Genomic DNA, 21,506 nt, shown 5'->3' with positions numbered 1-21,506 from the left:
AGTTCCGCCCATTACCTAGCAACCCCAGCAGAGTTCCGCCCGCTACCTAGCAACCCCAGCAGAGTTCCGCCCGCTACCTAGCAACCCCAGCAGAGTTCCAACACATTTAGTCAGCTGGTTTTACTGCTGTATGTGCCATAAAATGGCTGCTGTTGTTGACTTACTGTTGATTTCTCTGCCTTGATAGAACAACTAATGGCAGAGAATCAAACTAAAGCAGTAACAATAGTAAAAGCTGGACTTCCGCAGTAAACTGAGAAATATTTAGTCCAACCTTACAGTGAACTCATGACCTCAGCATTCTCAGAGGAGCCTTCACTCCTGAAAATAAAGCATTGAAACGTTAATTTCCAGCACTGAGTAATTGCTGAAGGGAATAAACTGCTGGGTGTGTCTGGAATAATGTTGTTTACTCAGGAAAAGGACGCTCCAGATAGCAGCCACTTTTCTAAGAAAATAACAGCAGAGCTGCGCTTGCACACTGAGCGCGCTCTCATTATGTTTTTCCATGGTGGCCGGCCGAGAGAGGCCGGAGCGCTGCCGTCTTCCTGCCAAATGTTCACCGCGGTTGCTGTTGGCAGCTCCTCGCAGGCTGCGGTCCAACGAACACGGAGCACCTGTCAGCTCCGACCGGACAGTACGGCCCTGTTTCTGCCGGAGAGGAAAACAACGCAGCACTGTCGCTGGGAGGAGGCGTACCAGAACTCACAGGACGCGTCAAACGACTTATATATTACAACACAGAGAGGCAAAATAAATCTGCAGGAATGAACAATGATATTACCTTCCGTAACTTGTTAAAGTTATGCTTCCTTGAGCAGCTGGGTCTATGGCTTATACAAAACATGTTCATTACATTTTCAGCACAAAATCATTCTTATGCAATGAGATTTTAGTCGGTTCAGAATGAGCTGGTCTAGGCCTCTTCTCACTTCAAATCCAAATCAGTTGTTGCTGACCACGCCCCCAAATTCATCATTTACACTCGCACATGGAAGTGGCTGCAAACAGATGCACAATTGTACAAACATACATCTTTGAAAAGCAAAAGTGGAGCCTCCTGCAGAGCCAACAAGAATGCAGGAAGTGGTATCTGGATGGTGAGTCAGCAACAAAACACTTGTCTTTTCCAGCAGCCATTGTAGTACAACTTGGGTTGCTATGTAACAGGCTGGACTCCGCTGTGGTTGCTAGGAAATGGGCATCTACATCAGGTTGCTAGGTAACCTGCTGATTTGTGGCTTTACATTCTGAAGGGTTTTGAAATTACTAATTTCTCAGTCACAGAAAAACTTTAACTTATTACCAAAAAATGGCTGATTGTGTGTTTTTTTTATTAAGCTCTTGTTCTGCTGAGACACAAATGGAAGGATAAAAACATGCAAAATGTGAATTTTGCATCATAGATCCCTTTTAATAATCGGTAGATATTTTTAGATGGATCGTTGAGCTGAATCATTTACCTTCACTTTCAGTGCATGTATCCACTTTCACTACGCATGAAAACATATCCATCCTGCTCCCCATAAAGTCAAAACCACAAACAAACGATGCTCCGCTTTCATCTGAGCAACAAAAATAGAGATAAGAATGTGAAACTTTAGACTAACAGAAACCGCTTGGATTTCATTTCGTGGTTTTCGAGGTTGGTAAGAGCCTGATACTCAAACTGCACAGATTAAAAGTCGAGTTTGTTATTTACGGTTGAAACCAGATATTTTCATACACCTCATAAGATGCAGATTTGTTTATTCTCACTTTCTGAAGTTAAACCAATTTGCTTTTTGTTTTATGTCAGTTGGAATTGCCAAAAATTGTTTCTCTTTTCTGTAAACCTGAGAGAAGGTTTTCGATGTAATATAAAAACCATTTCTTCTGCCTTCTCAAGCTCAGTTTCTGACTGTCCAGGATAAATAGGAGGCCGCAGCTGCATAATTGCTAAATTTGATAATTTGAAAGTAAGCTTGCTTAGTGGAAACACCAATTTTGATCAAACTTGTAAGTTTTGCCGCTAGTATGAGGGTTTTTTGGCCATCTTGCAGTTGGTTAATTTTGCTAACCTGCAATGGAAACACTTTGTTCGTTTCACACGAGTCACATGATCAACAACCAGATGTTACCACTGGTGCAAACCAACGAAGAAGAAGACAACAGGAAGTAGTTCCACTTGTGTTTTAGCAAAACATCAACACATTTTTACAAAAATTTGTATTGAAAACCAGTGGATGAATGTTTTTAAGAGACTAAAACTTGTGTACTTCTGTTTGATGCAGGATACTTTGTGTAAAAATCACACTTATCTTCACACCTACTGGTGGTAATTCAGCAGCTCCTCTGCTTCAGATGTGAACTCCTTCGGGGGAGGATTGTAATAATGGTGCAACAAATTAAACCAAACAAATCACTTTGATAGAACCTGTTGGAGGTTCCTGACGGCCCTCTTTAAACTCGCTTCAAGGACTTTGCAAACAACAGCGTTGAATCAATAACAGCCTCCAGCACCGTGATGCACGGCTCCGTCTGATGCTCCAGCTGTTGATAAGGAGTCCTGTGGGCGAACATGCAAATACCTGGTCGCTTTGAAGAACACCTTGTTCTTCTTTGATGTTTGCTTTGATTTCTACGCTTAATGTCTTCCAGATTTAAGGATCGATTTCAGCAGAGTTTATTTATGAAGCACTAAATTACAGAAAAAACGTAAATCAGGTCCAACAGATACAAACCATCAAATTAGGATTTTGTATTTCAGTCATTTTAATATTTACTCTTCTTACAGTAACTGTTATAATATTCACTTCATTTTATTAATACCTGTTTGCAATCATTGAAGTTTGTAACGTGATGAAATGTAAAGTAGTTAAAGTAAAGAGATATAAATAAATGTGGAAAATTTATGTTCTCAAACAGAAGAATGACGGTAAAAATAACTAAAGAACCCAAATTCAGTCTGAACTATAAAATCCTACCAAGTATTTTTGTCCAGTTTCTACTAAAAAAATATATTAATCCACTTGAAATAAGACAAAACTGACTCAGAAGTAACTTCTGAGTAAGAAATAGGGATTCATTTAAGTCTGTAATACCTGAAGTGGAATAATGGAACACGACGTTTTAACTTATAATATGGAAAAAATTTATTGTTCCACTGGCAGATTAATATACCTATACTAGCAGATTAATTCACTTATAACTAGCAGATTAATTCACTTATAACTAATACTTTTCATCAATATTAACCAATTATTGACTTAAAACAAGCTTCTATATTGTGCTGAAATATTACATATTTGGGTAAGTAAATTTAAAAACTACGTCAATTTGACAAGTCAGAGGTTTTTGACTTTTGAAACTCAGAAAATTTCAAGTTTTTTCTAGAATTTTTTAGATTCTTCTAAATTTTTTTAAAATATTTTTGTAGCTAATTTTTAACTTTTCAAACTCCAAAATTTTCTTGTTTTATCTAGAAAATTTCTGAGATTATTCTCAAAATTTCAGAATTTTTGGTAGAAAAAACTCTGAGTTGTGTCTTATTTCAAGTGCACTAAAATATTTGCACTAGAAACCAAAGATACTTGGTTTTCTGAGTTTTGCAGCGTTTCCATCTGTTTTCGATCAGAAACAGAAACAGGAAGCAGAAAATCTTTGCTTTAGGAGGAAATGCGGCGCGTCCAGCAGTCGGTCCAGGTTTCGCTCTGGATGGAAATCAAGCAGGCTGAGTCGGACCTGGAGGATGTGACCCGACTCGACCTCATGGCCGTCCTCACCTCCTGCCATGCTGGACGGCAGATGGCCCGTTTCCACAACAACGTGCAGCGCTGCAGTGAAATGCCGAACCTCCTTATCTGAACGGACGCGGTGGCCAGAGGCGATCTGTTTTTAGGTTAACGCAGCGAGGAGAAAACACTCCTGAATACAAACACCTGCTTTAAATACGTCCTCCACAAAGTTTAAAACCAAAATGGCTGCTCTGTTGCAGAACTGGTTGACATCCAGTAAATAACACCTGGAATGAAAAGCTCTGGTCAGTTTCCTGATCCAGCATCAATGCTCCATCTCTCCCGTCCGTCTGTGTTTTTTTTTTGTTTTTTGTTTTTTGCATTTTTCTCATCTTCCTTCTGGCTTCCTGGCGATGATTTCTGCTTCTTTACTAATGTTTTAATTATTACATGTGACTTTTATGTTAAGTTCATCTACCTGTCTGCTCATAAAACCTGATGCAGCTTTCAAAATGTTAAAACAGAATTAAAATCTGGTTTTGACTGATTTATCTATGACTTTCATAAATTATCTGCAATTTGCTGTGCAGTTCTTTATCCATCTTGATTGAAAGATAAAATTTGGAAAAGTTATTGCCAGTTGAAACCAGAAAAAGGTTTTAATTTAACACTACAGCTAGCAAAACCTTTTGTGAATGCTAGGGCTAGTTAGCATAGCCACTGATGGTGATAAACGGTTTTCCAGAAACTCGTTTCTCCACTATTAGTATGTTATACAGCGCGTACATGAGGTTGATTGACAGTGCTCAGACCCGCCTCCGGCCTCTGATTGGTTGTTCTTGGTCGGAGCGATTAATTTCTTAATGATCAATGTTTTCACAGATCATTTGTCTCATATTGTAACGACATATTTACAGATTTAACAAATAAAGATTAATAAACTTTAAATTTAACACTGGAACTGGAGGACATAAAATAAATAAACAAAACAACAGAAACAATAAATAAAATTAATTCTGAAGTCTATTTGAGACCAACGATGCAGACTGAAGATCGGTTTTTGGTAGAAAGAGAGAAAAGAGAAAAACAATGAGTCATGCAAGTGGAAATTATTGAGCTTGTTTTAATTTATCATGTGATTAATTGTTTTTTTGTGGAAAGCCAAAGTGTGAAGTCAAGTTAATACAGGAATGAATAACGGGTGGATGGAAACGGTCTGTACTTTTTGTTGCACATGGATCTGGATTGTTCCTCCGGATATAAACGGGGAGTCGTTCGGTGACAGCTGGAGGTTTCCCTCGTCTCGGTGCAGAGGCCGATTAGCGCCAGCGAAGCTGCAGCTCAGCTTTGATGTCCTTTTTAACTCGGACCGCTCTAATCAAAGCGCCGGAGGGGGAACCGGGGCACAGCGGCTGCTTTCTCTCAGGCGCATCCCTGGAAATGCGGTTTACGGAGCGATTCGCTTGTCTTTTTCCGTTTTCCCCAGCCTCGTCTTTGAGCTGCTTGTGTTTTGGACGAGGAACAGTTGGACGCGTCTTCCCAACCTGGGCAGCAAACCAAACATGAAACCCAACAAAAAGGCAGCGCTGCCTACATGCAGATTATATTTAGTGTCTGTGCACAACCTCCTGTACTTCACTCATATGTACATGTGCTTTTATCTCCTAACCATATTCCCACAACAGATTTCTACAATTGTTTTGTGTTATTTTCCTTTTAAATTATTTTTTAACCAGCTGAGACTTGAGTGTACATCATGTTGCGGTTGTCTTGTTTCTGGAAGGAAACGAGACTAAAACGGCTAAAACAAACTAAATAATGTGTTTTAATGTGTTACAATTTCCACACCATTATCTGCTGTTTAGAAAATTACATATTCAGAAATAAACAGCAATAATTTGGCTTATTTCACCTTTTTCAAAGTCATATTTTAACAATGTTATTCATTCATTTATAAATGTCACAGTTTCAAACTAAAGCAGGCTAAATAGCTTAATATTTAGCTTCAAACTATATATTTAGTAAGAAAGCTAAACATTTACGTAGCAACTAAATGTTTAACTCCAAGCTAAATATTTTTTTACCAACAAAATATTGACTTCCAATTTACATATTTAGTTTCAAACTATATATTTAGTTAGCAAGATAAATATTTAGCTTAGGAACTAAATATTTTTTTCCAAATTATATATCTATGTAATAAGCCAAAACTTTGCTTAGCAACTAGATATGTGGCTCCAAATTAATATTTAGCAACAAACGAAATAGTTAGTAGTCTAAATGTTTAATTCAAAAACTAAATATTAAACTCCAACTACGGCTGAACTGGGACCAAAAACTGGCATTTTTGGCCTGATTATTTACACAATATGCGAAAAGACACAACATATAAAAATCTAAGAAGTTAATGTGAAATAAAATAATCAGTTGAAACAGAATCAGGCGGTTCAGCATCGTTGTTGCTGAAGTTTTGTAAAGTCTTCTCTGCCCTCCAGGCCGATCTGTCCGTTTCACCTTGCAGCAGGAGTTTCTGGATGGAAACTTTCTGCAGATGAAACCAGAGAGAGTCGGGCAGGAAGGTCTCTGTGTGGGTTTGGATTCACTGACCTTCGCTGGAGTCGATACCGACAAAACAAAAAACCAGAGAGCTTTTCTTCAAGGAGCAGCAAACCGAGAGCGCTAAAAAAAGACGAGCGTTTGAGTCAGAATCTGTCCTGATTCACCTTCAGCATGTTTGAGCTTTCTGTTCTGTTTTTATAAATTAAAGTTTAAATAATAAGACACAGTTCTTTATTAGAGATCTGGAATGAGCCATTACATTCATAAAATTTAAAACTCCTAAAAACAAGAATAACTTTTACTCCAGTATTTATGTTTTCTAGGAATAAATAGAGAAAATAGTTTTTTTTTTTTTTACTTTTTAAACAAACATAACTTTTAATTTGAGTATTTTATCCATTTATCTCACACTGACTTCATTCAGACACATTAACATTTGTAAATATTCAAATTTGTGTTTTATTTCTACCATTAAGACACATTTTATTTTGGTAGTTAACAAACCTACTGCATCCTGTTCGTTCTTTGTGTTAAAGCTGATTGACTCAAAAGATGTAAATCCATGATTTTAAACCTGTGTAAAGCTGGAGAAAATACCACCGAGTGTAGATGGGAAAGTATCTAAGAACTTTTGAAAGTTTTTGGCAAATTCCAGAAAGTAATCCGTAATCTCCAGGTACTTTCCTTGATTTTTCTGGGAAAGATTATGATGGTAAGTTCTGGAAACCAACATCTAAGTTCTAGGAAAGTACTTGGTAAGTTCCATTAAACTTGCATGAAAGTACATAGAAAGTTTTGGAAAGTAACCTGTTGGCGTTAAGAAAGTACAGAGTGCATTCTGGGAAATGTTCCAAGAAAGTTCCTTGTAAGTTCTGGTAAAGTACCTCAAAGTTTCCAGCAAAATAACGCAGACTGGATTTAAATGTTTCTGTAAATGTAGAATAAAAAGAGGAAAGTAAATATGGACAGAAAGGAATAAAAAGGAAAGTTGTGTTGCTAGAAAAATGAAAAGCCTTTGAATAGGACATTCAGAAAGCCTCTGCTGTCCTGCTTGTTTCCGTATCTTTGGTCTCCATGTTTGAAGGTTAATGTCGATCTTCTGATTCTGAGCTTACAGAGATTCGTTCCCACAGCTTTTCTCCGTAATAAGTCACAGATGTGGAGATGAACCAGTTTCTCTGAATGCGCTGCTGCGATATGAGCAGGAAAACTGAGAATAATTCATCTTCTGCTGGGATTGTTTCTGTTTCGACGGGGCGGTGGGAGTTCAGAGGCCTGCAGGGGGAATAAATCACACAGACACCTGTGAATGGGGAGCCATTATCCTGATAAACACAGGAGGAGGCGAGTGTTTCCAGCCTGGGGGTCCAACAGGGACGGCGCTGACGGATCTGAGCATGCTCAGACGAGGCGACATTAACCACCTGCAGAGCTGATGGATTGTTAAATTTAGTCTGATTTTCTGTCTGAGGAACCCCCTCCATTCCTCACAGTGGAAGTGAAATTAATGTAATTGGAACTTTTTTCTCCATAGTTTTTATATTTTCTCACTAACTGTTAATTATTTTCAGCTTCTCGTGTGATTTTGTGTTATTTGTTGTCAGTTATTTCAGGTTTTTCTGTGATTAATTCATTCAAACCTTCAGAGCCCTGAACATCAGTCAGTGATGCAGAGCAGCTGGATGTTCAGGGCCAACATGGCCGCCTGCAGGGGTCAGACTGTCCAAACATCTGGACAGGAAGTGGCAGCTGGAGGAACGACTGTCTGGTTATTGATGGTTTAATGGAGTCATTATTGATCAGATTATTGGTTCAGAATGGAAAGATTTAATTTATATAAAGATAAAAAGATGGATGGATGGATGGATGGTAAACAGATGGATGGTTGCTAGGTAACGGTCACAACGTGCTGATTTGTAATCTCACATTCTGGAGGTTTTTGAAATGGCTCTTTTTCCAGACACTAGAAACCATGAACTGCCAAAAACGGCTATGTTTTTTTTTTGTTGTTTTTTTTTTGTTGTTTTTGAGACGGTGGAAACACAAATGGAAGAAGAAAAATGTGAATTTTTGAATTTTCTGGAGTGTCGCTCTCTGGTCCCTCCAGGTTCCGCCAGGTCCGCCTCGCTTCCAGGCGATCTGCTGCTGCATTTCAGCAAACGGGTCCGGTTCCTTTCAGCACTGCTGACTATCGCAGCGTTCAGGCGGCCCGGATTTATGAGCCTCGGCAGACTTTCTTTCTTATCAGCTCCAGCAGAGATGCTCTGCTGCAACGTTGACATCTGCTGGCTGCTGCACTGAAACACAGGAGGTGGATGGCAGGTTTCTACTCAGCCCTTCAAACTGATAAAACCTAAACATGTGAGAGAATATTACGTTGTTATTGTTTTTAAATAAATGTTTCTACTGACTGGGTTAGGGCAACATCTAACCTGTTAGTAATTGATTAATCTGTTTATTATTCTGAAGATTAATCAGTTAAAAACTTTTACAGATTTTTCATTTACCTTAAACTTTTATATAAAATATTAGAAATACATTAAAATGTGCAAATAAGCAATTTAATTTTGTTTTTCAAATTAGAGAAACTTTTTATTGCCTAAAATACAAAATTTAATTTAATAGAGGGTGAAGCTAAATCTGTGACCTGAGGAGTTTTCATTAAAAAATATTTACAGACAAGGATGTTTTTTGTCTCTGAATATGATGACTTTGTCACCAAAGGAACTTTGAGTCTGTATACTCCAGTTAACGAGTAACCAATTACTAAATTAGTTGACAATTATTTGAGTAATCAATTAATCACAATTAATCTGATTAATCATGATTAATGATTTATTATGATTTAATTCTGTAATTACTGTATTTGTTCTGTGTTTACTTCCTGTTTTGGTGCTTTTGCATTGATTTTTTTTACCAAACCTGGTATCTCTTCTCTCTCTCATCTGCTCATCATGTCTTCACTAAAGTGTTTTAAAAATAAAATTAAAAAAAAGCAATTTTTTTTGGTAATAAGTTGATGGGTTTTTTTGGTGCCTGGAAAACAAGCCAATTCAAAAATCATCTGATTATAAAATCACATTTGACCAGGTACTGCTCCATTACCTAGCAACCTCAGCGGATCTCCAGCACATTTGGTCAGCTGTGTTTACCGCTGTACAATGGCTCCTGGAAAAGGCAAGGGTTTTGTTTTTGGCTTACCAACCAGAAATCACTTACTTCATTCTTGCTGGTTGTGCAGGAGGCTCCACTTCTGCTTTTCAAAGATGTACGGTTGTTTAATTGTAAATCATTTTGCAGTCATTTTCATGTGAGTGTAAAAAAAAAAAAAAAAAAAAAATGCAATAAATCTTTTCTGTGCAGCCCAGAAATGCATCCTAACCTGTTCAAGGTCACTTTTAGTAAAACATAAAAGCTGAAACTGAAAATGTTTCCTGTAGTGTCTCATCATTTTTCCCACATCCTCCCAGCCTCCCCTCTTCTCCGCTTCTTTGTTTCTATTTGTGGAAGCTGCTGGAAACTCGTCTTAATGAACAGGATTCCCAGTCTTCACCGTTTCTGGTACATGTAGCCGCGTGTTTTCACTCCTCCAGCTGGATGTAATCAGCACTTCTGGGAAGAGTCCCACTTGTGTTTCCTTTCATTGTAAAGCGTAAGCTTCCTGTTTAAAATAACCACATTTAACAACAACCATACTGCCCAAAAATTCAACACATTTTAAAAGTAACATTTAAGTCCTTCTCCTTTTATGGTTTAGCAGGTAAATCTGTTTTTCCAGCCAGTATTTTTAGCATGGGGGCTATTTGTAGTCAAACAGTGAGTGGAGGTGTCGAGGATCTTCTGCCTGCAGCTAAGCTCGTCATTATTCTCCTCCATATTTAGGTCATGTCGTCCCTCTGTGGCGGCTTCATTTGCATAATCAGAGAATACTGTATCAGAAGGCTTTTTTATTTTTTATTTTTGGCTCCATCATGGGTGCATTCAGTAGAGAAAACTGAAAAATGAGGCGGAGCATGATGAATTCATCTGTATTTTGCTCTGTAAAACATTGTTTTGGTTGTTTTTAGTGAAAATTTGCTGAACAGATATTTTATTTTTTCAAAGCATTTTAAAGCTCAAACTTCACTTTTAATAAACCAGACAATAGAGTATTTAAACAAATTGCACATTTTTGTTAAAAGTGAATCATTTTTGCACAATTCTAATATGAATTTTATCTTCAATAAATCAAATAAATCTGTTGATGCAGAAGATAAGAAACCTGCAAATGACCCAATTTTATGATTTAACTGACATCAGTGAAAATGAATCTGACAAAAATATAAACAGAAATTCAGCTTCCAAAATATAATTTCCCAAATATTTGCTTATTTGCTGCCAGAAAATAATCTACGGAAGCCATTATGGGTCATTTTTTACATCATTAAGACCAATTTTCTATTTCAGAAAAGGTCACTGGAAAGTTTTTGGTCCATAATTTAAAATCAGAAAATTCCAGTGAAAATGTAGAACAACTTCAACATATTTTTACTCAAAATAAAAAAGTAACTGTCCAAGAAATAACTCAAGTTAGAGTAAAAAAAGTTAAAATTTAAAGTTAGGTCCAAATTGTGATGTTTTAACTACTTAAGATGAACAAGAAAATGCAATAAATAGCATAATTACAAAAAGAACTACTCAGTCTGAGTGGTGGTTATATTTTCCTGGCTTCATGTCTCTGTTTTTGTGTCGTTTCTGTGTTGTTGCTGTTGGATTCAGGTCAAAAGATGAAAACCTCTTTATCTGAATTTCCCCCACAGCCTCAGATGGATTTGCATATTAAATGTGTTTGTGAGTAAATCCTGCACTTCAGGGGTTTCTCTGTTTCTTTCCTTCTTATTTAGGTCCTTATGATGAGAATTCTCAAAAAAAAGAAAATTAAAATAACATGTTCATTATTATCTTTATCTGACAAACAATAATCAGTAACAAAAAAAATAAATGATTTGAAAATGTTCTAACTAAAAATGTTGGAGGTGTTAAATTTTATTTTACTGATGTTGTAAATGAGCCATTAAAGTCACTTTTGTGGGATTTTTTCCTGCTTCAAAAGGTAAATTGATCGCTGGACATAGTTTGCAGTACCAAACTATGTCCAGCAGATGTCAGGCTTTTACCATTTTATCAATAATCTGATATTTCCTGTTTTGTCCTGATAAAAATCAATAGATAAATATTTAGATGCAACAGTTTCCTGCTCACATCTAACCTTATTAATATCACATTATAGGTTGAGTCAAACAAGACTCAAATATGTAATTGTCTTTCTTATTATGTATAGTTTTCATTATTTTTTAAAAAATATTTCAGTTTTATTTTTCCTCATTTCTTTCATTATTTCATATTTATTGGAATGATTTTTATTTTTTTTGAAGTTTATTTTATATAAACATTTCCATTTGCTAATCTTTTTTGAATTATTTTTCCCGTTTTGTTTAAGAAAGTTATTAAACATTCTGTTTCATTGTATTATTTTGCTTGTCCAGTACTTTATTGTATTTTTAAAAATGTTTTTAACTTTATTTTACTTATATTTTTATCATTATTTTTGCCTTGTTTTCCCACAGATTTATTATTATTTTTATTTAGTTTAGCTTTAGCGTCATTTTTAAATCATTTGTCACTGTAACATTAAACGTTTTATGTATGTTTTTTTTCTAAATTGATTTTCATTTTATTTTCTATTGTAATTTTTTTTAATGTTGCTGTTTTTTTAAACTATTATATTTTGCGGCCGGTTGTAATATATCTTTTTAAAAAATTATTTTGCTTATTTTTTATGGTTTTCTTGCCAATTTGTATTTATATATTGGTGATTCTATTTTATTTTATTTTAAAAATATATTCAATAAAATTACTTCTAATTTATCGTAGAAATAACTTGTTGGATTCTTATTAAATAATTTAGTTAATTTTTTTATTATTTTTATTTATTTATTTATTTTATTATATATATTTTTCCTTTCTAGGGGGTACGATCTGAGCATGCGCAGACCGTTCCGGTTAGTTTGGAGGAAGTTTTGGATCAGCTGCATCCTGCTAAAGTTTCTCCGCCTTGGTTTCGTCTCTGGATTGAAGTTGGATTTAAACTTTCTCGCAGGTACAGTGGAGGCGTCACCTCACGTCTCGGTGTTGTTATTACTGGAAAATGAACTTTTATTTCTGCGGTAAAACCCGCTCTAACGCGTTAACGAGGCAGCCCAGGTGTTGCTCCCCCGCTCATTACTCCGTGTTTCACCTGTTGGCAAACAGCGAGGTGCTTTCTGGGTTTTTTCAGCGGACATTTTGAGTTTTAGTGCCTTTTTTCATCCTTGCGCTCTTTGTCCGACATTTACAGGAGTTAAAATTCAACCGAGTTTATTTTTTCTTTCTCTTTTGGCCCGTAAGGAATGACTAACCCGTCAGACCTGGAGCAGCTGGCAGAAATAGGTGAGTTTACACTTTACGCAAAGCTTTCCCACGAAAATAAACTGTAAAATTAAAAATATTTATCCCACAATTATGTGTTGATGATTGGAGAACAGCTGACATTTCTCCGTAAAATGTAAACATAAGTTCATTAATATTAAATGGACAAATAAAAGGTTATTAATTCTTAAAACAATAAATTATTCCAAGTGAAAATAGTCTTTTATAGTTGAATTGGCATAGTGGTGCCTGAATAATGTGGCGGGTGTAAAGTGAATCAATGTTCCCTTTTTTTAAAACATTTAAATATCTGAGAATGTTTCTAGTTTGGTTAAAATAAGTTTCATCTGGAGGAAAGGCTGGAGAACTTACTGATTAAACTTAATCTTTAAATTAAACTGTTTACATCTGTTGGTACTGAAAGTGTGAAATATTTACAGTTATTGTCGTCCCTGAAGCCTTAAAAGGTTATAATTTAACAAAAGAGGTGTTGAACTCTGAGGTCAGTTTTAGAAATGTAAAACACAGTAGTGGCTGCGTCATGATCAGGGGAAGAGATTAGATGTTTTATACCAAGAGGACTTTGGACGCGTTTTGTTTCAGTGAAATGATGAAAAATATTCCTGATTTTGGAAAAAGTAGAAAAACTAGTAACTTTTATGAAAATGTTGAAGATTAAACATACAAAATGTTTGGAAGAAGAGACTCTGAGTCACGCTGCGTCATGAAGAGAAACTTTCTGTCCCTCCGGAACAACGCTGACCTCATTTCCCAACACTTTGTGTTTTTATCTCTAAAGAAAAGATATCAGAGAATGTTCAAATCTCTCAGAGATGGACTTACGGTTGAAACCAAAATTTTATAAACGCCAAATAAAAAGATGCACAACTCTTTTTTTTTAAAATCTGATTTATATGACAGTATATCAGGCTAAGAAAAAATATTAAACTGAGAAAAAAAAGTCTTAATATTAACAAATAAAGTTATAAAACAAGTATAATCCAAAAATAAGATAAGAAAAAATTATAATGTGGGAATAAACTTATATTATAAGAATACAGTTGTAGTTTATCCTGATAATATTATGACTTTATTGTTACAATTAAGAAAGAAAGATAAGATCAGATCTAACTTAAAACTGAGGAGAAATAAAGGCTTTTCATTCTTATTTAGCTTGTAAAACATCAGAACTACTGAGTATAAATCTCATTGGTGGAGATAAATCACCAATAATATAAATAGTATAATATAAATCACTTCTGAATTCATCGCAGAGGATATTTTCTTACGTCTGCAGACCCAGTTCAGGTTTCGGGTTTTTCTGCAGACATTTTACGGCTCCATCTTTGTTTTTTCCAGCGAACTGAAATCATTTCCTCTCCGTTATCAGAGCTGAATGTTTACAGCAAACTTCCCTCAGAGCTGCAGACAAACGGCTGAAACTACACAGAGTTTCCTGATGCCTCCCTGCGGTTTCTGGGAAACGATAAGGGAGTTTACGGAGTCGTTTACGGAGCAGTTGCTGGTTTCCTCCCAGTTTAATCTGCTGCATCACACGATTTGATACAGGAATCCAAATTTAGCTCCTTCACATATCAGCTGTTAAATTAAATCAAAAAAGACTCAGCCAGAAGGGAAATTAAATGAATTCCAGTAGCAGTCAGTCTTCCAGTTAATCTGGAGAGGCCTCTGACTGAAGACTGTTGCTGTATTGGGTAGTAACTAGTTACATTTACGCAATTATATTTACTTGAGTTACTTTTACTTCAGTAATATTATTATGAAGTTCTGATTAGGAAAAACTTTAGTTTGCCTGATTTTGTTGTTTTTGTTACTTGTATGAATTATTGTCATTTTGGTTCTTTAGCAAAAGTTCCACTTGATTTATATTTTGTTTCCTCTTATGATGTGATTTTTAAATATTAAATGATTGATAATTTGATCAGTTACTCAATACTTGAGTAAACTTTTTACACTTGAGTAATTTCTTGGACAGCTAGTTTTTACTTTTACTTTAATAAAAGTTTGTTAAAGTAGTTCTGCTCTTACTTACAAGGAGCAGAGACGGTGTCCTTATATCTTATAATAAGTTCAGGTATTATTTGAGCTTTTGAGATGCTAACCAGCTTTTTATGTTTTTTTAACGCATCATAATTATCAAAAAGGAGCATAAATCCTTCCAGCCGCTCTGAGGGAGTTTTGGTCCGAACATGCAGCGCCTCAGGGAAAAACTTGGGAAAATAAAAAATTAGAAATAACCGATCTGCTCCAACATGCTGCCATCATCCTCAATAGAAACTGTTTCACCTCCTGGCAGAGCTGCAGAAAGAGGAAGAGGAGGATGAGGAAGAGCAGAGGGCGGTTCCTGACGGCCCCAGCAGAACCGATCCGTCCCATCCGTACTACGATGTGGCTCGACACGGAATCATCCAGGTGTCAGGTCCGTTTTTTATGTATTAAACATCCAGAGAACTGAAACTGAACGTTAATTTACTACAGCAATAAAGCCAAACATGCATTACTCACAAATTATTGTAATTAAAACGTTTATTTTTGTTTGTTTTGCTTTTATTCAAAAATGTTCTGTTCTGCTGACTTCAAGGTATGCTCATAGAAAGTTGAGTGGAAGGGGAAAAAATGTGGTTAAAAAACTTAATTAAACTTTTTTGAGAGAAAAAAAGTCAAATATTTATGTGAGTTTACCAGAAAACAGGAAGATGAGGAAAACAGTCAGTTTGTGGTTTTCAAAGCTAATCTGTTTTTTATTTGTTTTTTAAGGAAAAAATAATTCAGAAAAAAACAAATGAGTCACATTTGCTTAGAATATTTCCTCACAAAACCAGCTCTAAATTTTAAATCTCCTAAATCTGCTTTGATTCATCAAAGAGTTGTTTTTGCACTTCTAATAGGATCAACAAGTGTGGATTTTGGACAAAAAAATGGCAAAAAATCCCATTTAATATCAAAGTAAAAACTGATTTCAACAAAATCTTAATTAAATAAAATATTTAACATTCTATTTTACTAACTTTTATTTTGGAAGATCCACTCTAGACATTTTCTTTTCTTTTATTATTATTGCAGAAAGCAGTTTTTCCTTTGAGATTAAAGTTTTTTTGGTCAAAAAGAAAAGCAAAAAAAGAAGAGTAAACATCCAAAGGGTAAACTGGTCTTATGCTGGTTTCTGAATGGTGGTAAACTGGGAAGATTTAGATGTCTGGCCATCATAAAACCAGCATGTTGTTCTGGTTCTGACTCTGACTTGGTTCTGCAGGAGACGATAACTACGGCAGGAAGCTGATCGTCTTCAGCAGCTGCTGCCTGCCGCCGTCTCACCAGCTCAACCACCGCCGCCTCCTCGAGTATGTTAGCAATCCCAGCTGCAGCGACTCGGCCAGGCGTTTCCGCTTCTCACCCTTTTCTGCCGCTGCAGGTACCTGAAGTTCACGCTGGACCAGTACGTGGAGATGGACTACATACTGGTTTACTTCCACTACGGCCTCAGGAGCAGCAACAAGCCGTCGCTTGGGTGGCTGCGTGAAGCCTACGGCGAGTTTGACCGGAAGTAGGTCCTCCTACTAATGACAACTTCATCTCCTAAAATGTCCAGAAAGTAAATAAATACAAATCAATGATCTATAAAAACCTTAGAAACCCAATCTGCCTCAGGTTTCAAAATGGCTGACAGGACATGTTTTAATGGGGAATATGATGCAAAATTCACATTTTGCATATTTTTATGCTTCCATTTGGATCTTAAATGTTAACCTTAACCAAGCACTTAAGGAAAAAAAAACCAAAACTTCTGTCTTTTGGACAGAAGTTAAAGAACATGAGCCTCCGGAATGTAACATTACATTCCAGTGCATTCCACCGTTACCTAGCAACCTCAGTGGAATTCCCCCCATTACTTAGCAACCCAGGCAGAGCTCCAGCACGTATTGACAGCTGGTTTTACTGCTGTATGTGATGTACAATGGCTGCTGGAAAACCTAAATGTTTTGTTGTCGACTTACCATCCAGAAAACATTTGCTGCATTCTTGTTGGTTGTGCAGGAGGCTCCACGTTTGCTTTTCAAAGATATACGGTTGTGTAATGGCGCATCTGTTTGCAGCATGTGAGTGTAAACGATGAGTTTTGGGGGCATGGCCAGCAGCAGCTTATTTGGATTGAAAGTGACAAAAGCCCTAAAGCAGCTAAAATCTCATTTTTTAGGAGTTACTTTTTGCAAAAAATGTAATGAACATGATTTGCATAGACCACAGACCTATTCTAACTTGTTCAAGGAAACATGATAGGCCACCTTTAAAGCATCAGTGTGGAGGAAGTCAAGTCAATAGATGCGGAGGAAACAAAGTAGTTGAATTTTCTGCTTTCACCTGCAGATACAAGAAGAACCTGAAGACGCTCTACGTTGTCCATCCAACTAACTTCATCCGGATCGCTTGGAACATCTTCAAACCTCTGATCAGGTAAAACCTGCAGTTTCTGTTCAGCCGCCATCGAAGAGAAGTGTTTTCCCACCTGGTAGTCCGGTAGACTGTTCGATTGGGAACCAAAGTTGCAGCATTTGTTACATTTTCAGCTGCTGTGGTTCTTTTTCCTGGACAATTTTCAAACAAATGGGACTTTCTAGACAAACAAACTGGAGTTTGATTAAAGCAGACTAAACAGAGCTGGTGTGAATCATCCCTAAAAATAAAAATCCTCCATTTGCATCATCAGATCTCTCCTGTTTCTCTCTCAGTCACAAGTTTGGGAAGAAGCTGAAGTATGTGAACTACCTGGCAGAGCTGCGGGAACACCTGAACTACGACCAGCTCTTCATCCCTGCAGACGTCCTGAGGCAAGTTTCCTCCTCTGATCCAGGCTTCCTCTCCGTTTTCATCTTCCTCATCATGTTTCCGTTTCATCGCAGGCATGACGAGAAGCTGCGGGCGGCTCAGAAGGGCGGACCGCCCCCGCCTGTGAAGACACCGCCTCCCCGGCCACCGCTGCCCACGCAGCAGTTTGGGGTCAGCCTGCAGTAGTGAGTGGCTCAATCAGCTTGTTAGCCTATCAGCTTGTTAACCAATCAGCTCGTTAAAGCTGAACTCGTTAGTAACTCTGCTTCTGCAGCATCAGGGAGAAGAACCGCGAGGCGATCATCCCACCTGTCATTGCTCAGACTGTGGCCTACCTGAAGGAGAAAGGTGAGGCTCACCTGATCATATGACTTCCACCTGGATTTCCACCTGCCATTAGTAAACATTTAAGTTTTAGTGCAGCAGATAATTAAATATGCCAGAAAAATCTTTCACAGCAACCTACCTATTTGGGAAAATAACCTTTAGCCACTGAAAAATTCAAGATGGCGGCCAATATTCAAGGTGCTTGTCAAGGAAAATCTATTTTTGCACTACAACTACCAGAAGAATATTTTTGGTGTAAAATCATACATAAGTAAACCCATAGAAATTATATTTTCTGAGAATTTTTTTAATCTCTTTTCAAGATGGCTACCATGGTTGTCATGGTGAATTAATTTTTGCACTAATTAGATGAATGTGTTTGTCAAATCATATTTTAAACCATAGAAATCAAAGATATTCTCAGGGTCTTGTTTTCTTTTTCTGGTGAGCATTTTCCAAAATGGCCACCTTGATTGTAATGGAGAATATATGTTTGCACTAAAAAAGGCGGTTGTTATTAGCAACAGCTAACCAAAATGTTGGGTTCAGTATCCAATAATTTGCTAAATAAGAACTGCTAAAAAATTAGCAGAAGCTAACACCAAACTGTGAAACACAAAAAAACTAAACTGCTAAACATTAAAAAATGACTGGAAGCTAACGGTAAGCCTCTACACACATTAAAAATGAAGCTAACGCTAACCGCTAAGACAACTGGCTCCCAGTCCGAGACATCTTCATCTGATTCCAGTTGATAGCTGGTGACTTGCAAACAGCAAAGTCCTCAGTTTCTATTTTTTCCACATATTTTCACTTTAAAGTTATTAAAATAAAATGTTGAAAACATGTGATGTGACAAAGTTCATACAAGTTATGAAAATTGGTAACTTTTTATTATAATTGATTTAAAAAGGTCAAAACAGCTGCCATTTTGAAAAATGGTCATCATTGTGAAATATAAGTGAAATTAGCATAAAAAAATTTAAATTTTTATGTTTTCAAATTTGAGGGATTTCTGCAGTAACATGCTGCACTGTTTCAGGTCTGAGGACGGAGGGGATCTTCAGGCGTTCGGTTCGGGTTCAGACCATCAAGGAAGTCCAGAAACTCTACAACCAGGGTGAGCGGGGTCTCCTCCCCCAACCTGCAGGGGCCCTGCTCAGGCTGAACCTGCAGGAAGTCGCAGGGAAAATACCAGGAGTCGCTTTAATGGGACTTTCTGGAACTTTTACCTTTTCAGACATTCAGATGTCTTTTTTTTAATCTCCTGGTTATGTTTCACAATTTTCTGATCAATCTTTACTGTCAACGTTGCTTTCTTGGATTCTTTCCTGAAATCTTTTTACTCTGTGTTACTTAGAATTTGCAGATTACTTTGTTACAAGTTACTTCTTGGTTTCGTAAATTTATTTATTTTATTCTGATGTTCCTTTTTTGGATGCTTTTGTAAAACTTAGAGGGTGGTACTTTATTTTAATTAATCTGATACTTTGTTGAAACATTTTAGATACAGGGTTGTTTACTGAACATTAGAGACTAATTTATTGAAGACCTGCAGTAAAGTTGGGCGATAAATTGAATTTTTGAAAAATTAGGATTTTCAGTAACTACTTGTTTGATAAATATGTTTTGTAGCTTTTTCCTGATTTTAATTAAGATCAACTTAAAATAAAATCAGATTTTTTTTCTAAATTACAAAATTAAAATGTTTATCCTTCAATCAGCCTTTTAACATTTTTCTTCTTTTACTTGCCTTTCTTCAGGTAAGCCAGTGAACTTCGACCTCTACCACGATGTCCACGTTGCCGCGGTGATCCTGAAGACATTCCTCAGAGAGCTTCCCGAGCCGCTGCTCACCTTCCGGGTCTACAGCCAGGTTCTGGAGCTCCTGGGTGAGTTCTGGACACTCCGGTTCTGGTCGGTTAAGTTCTGGATGGTCTGGTTCCGGACAGTCCGGTTTCACCATCTCTTCCTGGACCTTCCAGGTGTGGAGAGCAGCCTTCGTGCCACCAGGTGCAAGCAGATTGTAGAAAGTCTTCCTGAACACAACTTTATCGTGCTGAAGTTCCTGCTCTGCTTCCTGAACATGGTGAGTCCGAATCGTCTCGGTTCTGGTTCCCTGGTTTAAGGTCCAACAACAATCAGCTGCATTTATTCCACCTGATTTCCAGAAGGAGTTTCATCTTCAAACACTGAAAAAAAAAAGGATGGAAAGTAATTTTGATGCAGGAACAGAAATAATACTTTAAATAATTAAAACCAGAGTCAAAGTTCAAGTTTGGGCATAAAAGAAGTTTTACAATTTTTTATCTTAAGTAATAAAAATGGACAGTACAGTTAAATTTATTATTTTTAATTATTTTATTTTATTTGGCCTTTTATTACAAGTTTATTAAAGCCTTTATTTTTTTCTTTAAATTTTGTATTTATATATAATATTTGTAAAAAAAAAAACCAAGTTCTAATTTATCTTTCTGTATTTAAATGTTTATTTTTATCAAATTCCTCTAAATTCTCATACCATCCATTTAGTTTCTCCTTTGTAGGATTATAGATTTTATTTGCAGTTTTTTCTTACTAATTAAACTTTGGTTGGTTAAAGTTGGGTTTTTTTGCTCATTGTTCTCAGAAATTAGTTAACAGATTTAAAAGTCATAAAATTCAGGATGTTTTATAGAATCTGATCACATTTCAAAAGGAATTTGTTTAAAAACGTTATTTCCATTCTAAAAACATGTTTTAGGGAATAAATTAATGTTTTTTGGTGTCTGGAAAACAAGCTGTTTTAAAAACCTTCCAAATATGAAGTCACATTTGACAAGGACTGTGCCATTACTTAGCAACCCCAGTGGAGTTCCGCCCGTTACCTAGCAACCCAAGTTGAGATCTAGGTCATTTGGTCAGCTGGTTTTAAAGCTGTATTTTGTTGTACAATGGCTGCTGGAAGAGGCGAGTGTTTTCTTCTTGACTTGCAATCCAGAAACGACTTACTGCATTCTTGTTGGTTGTGCAGGAGGCTCCACTTATGCTTTTCAGAAATGTGTAACTGCACATCGATGTTGTTTCGGTTTTGCTCCAGGTGTCCCAGGAGAGCCTCAGCAACAAGATGAGCGCCTCCAACCTGGCGTGCGTCTTCGGGGTCAACCTGGTCTGGCCTCGTCACGGCTCCATCTCGCTCAGCGCGCTGACGCCCATCAACATTTTCACAGAGATCCTCGTCGAACACTTTGCGGCCGTGTTCGGCTCCCGCTGCCCACCTGCTCAGGTAACCCCGTGACCCCACAGCAGAGGGAGCCTGAAAGGTCAAGCTGAAGATCTGTTACACTACCAGCACACTAAAAAAACTAGTAGTAATAATAATGCAAATGCAATATGATTTTTTGTTTTATCTTTTGTATAGAATATATTTAACGTGTGAATAAAACCCAAAGTTGTCAAGTAATGCCTGGATTAAAACCGTTTACTGTAAAAAATAAGAAATGAAGTTTTTGTAAGTGGAATTTATCTTTGATTTTAATAAATTGTGACTTAATGAAGGAAAGAAAATCAGTAAAAATCCTTGTTTAAATTTAATTATATTTAACCCTTTAACAACCAAGTATCAAACAAGCC

At 36.7% G+C, this 21,506-nt stretch overlaps 1 protein-coding gene across 3 annotated transcripts in view; it reads left to right on the top strand.

Annotated features, from left to right (window-relative positions):
- Positions 1–21,440, top strand: part of LOC103140191 (rho GTPase-activating protein 8-like) — a 138,065-nt gene extending 116,625 nt beyond the window's left edge. For all 3 annotated transcript variants that reach the window (XM_016673009.1, XM_016673008.1, XM_007555199.2), the window contains 13 exons: positions 12,284–12,414; positions 12,702–12,743; positions 15,040–15,162; positions 15,997–16,084; positions 16,156–16,287; positions 17,109–17,195; positions 17,471–17,569; positions 17,642–17,752; positions 17,842–17,915; positions 18,937–19,014; positions 19,658–19,786; positions 19,880–19,983; positions 20,974–21,440. In XM_016673009.1, the coding sequence (XP_016528495.1) occupies positions 12,284–12,414; positions 12,702–12,743; positions 15,040–15,162; positions 15,997–16,084; positions 16,156–16,287; positions 17,109–17,195; positions 17,471–17,569; positions 17,642–17,752; positions 17,842–17,915; positions 18,937–19,014; positions 19,658–19,786; positions 19,880–19,983; positions 20,974–21,171 (1,396 nt within the window). In that variant the 3' untranslated portion in view covers positions 21,172–21,440. The remainder of the gene's footprint in view (positions 1–12,283; positions 12,415–12,701; positions 12,744–15,039; positions 15,163–15,996; positions 16,085–16,155; positions 16,288–17,108; positions 17,196–17,470; positions 17,570–17,641; positions 17,753–17,841; positions 17,916–18,936; positions 19,015–19,657; positions 19,787–19,879; positions 19,984–20,973) is intronic.
- Positions 21,441–21,506: the final 66 nt, after the last annotated feature.

Source organism: Poecilia formosa, unplaced genomic scaffold, assembly GCF_000485575.1.
Source record: "Poecilia formosa unplaced genomic scaffold, Poecilia_formosa-5.1.2 Scaffold69, whole genome shotgun sequence".
Taxonomy (NCBI): Eukaryota; Metazoa; Chordata; class Actinopteri; order Cyprinodontiformes; family Poeciliidae; genus Poecilia; species Poecilia formosa.
This window is presented reverse-complemented; position numbering and strand designations above follow the sequence as displayed.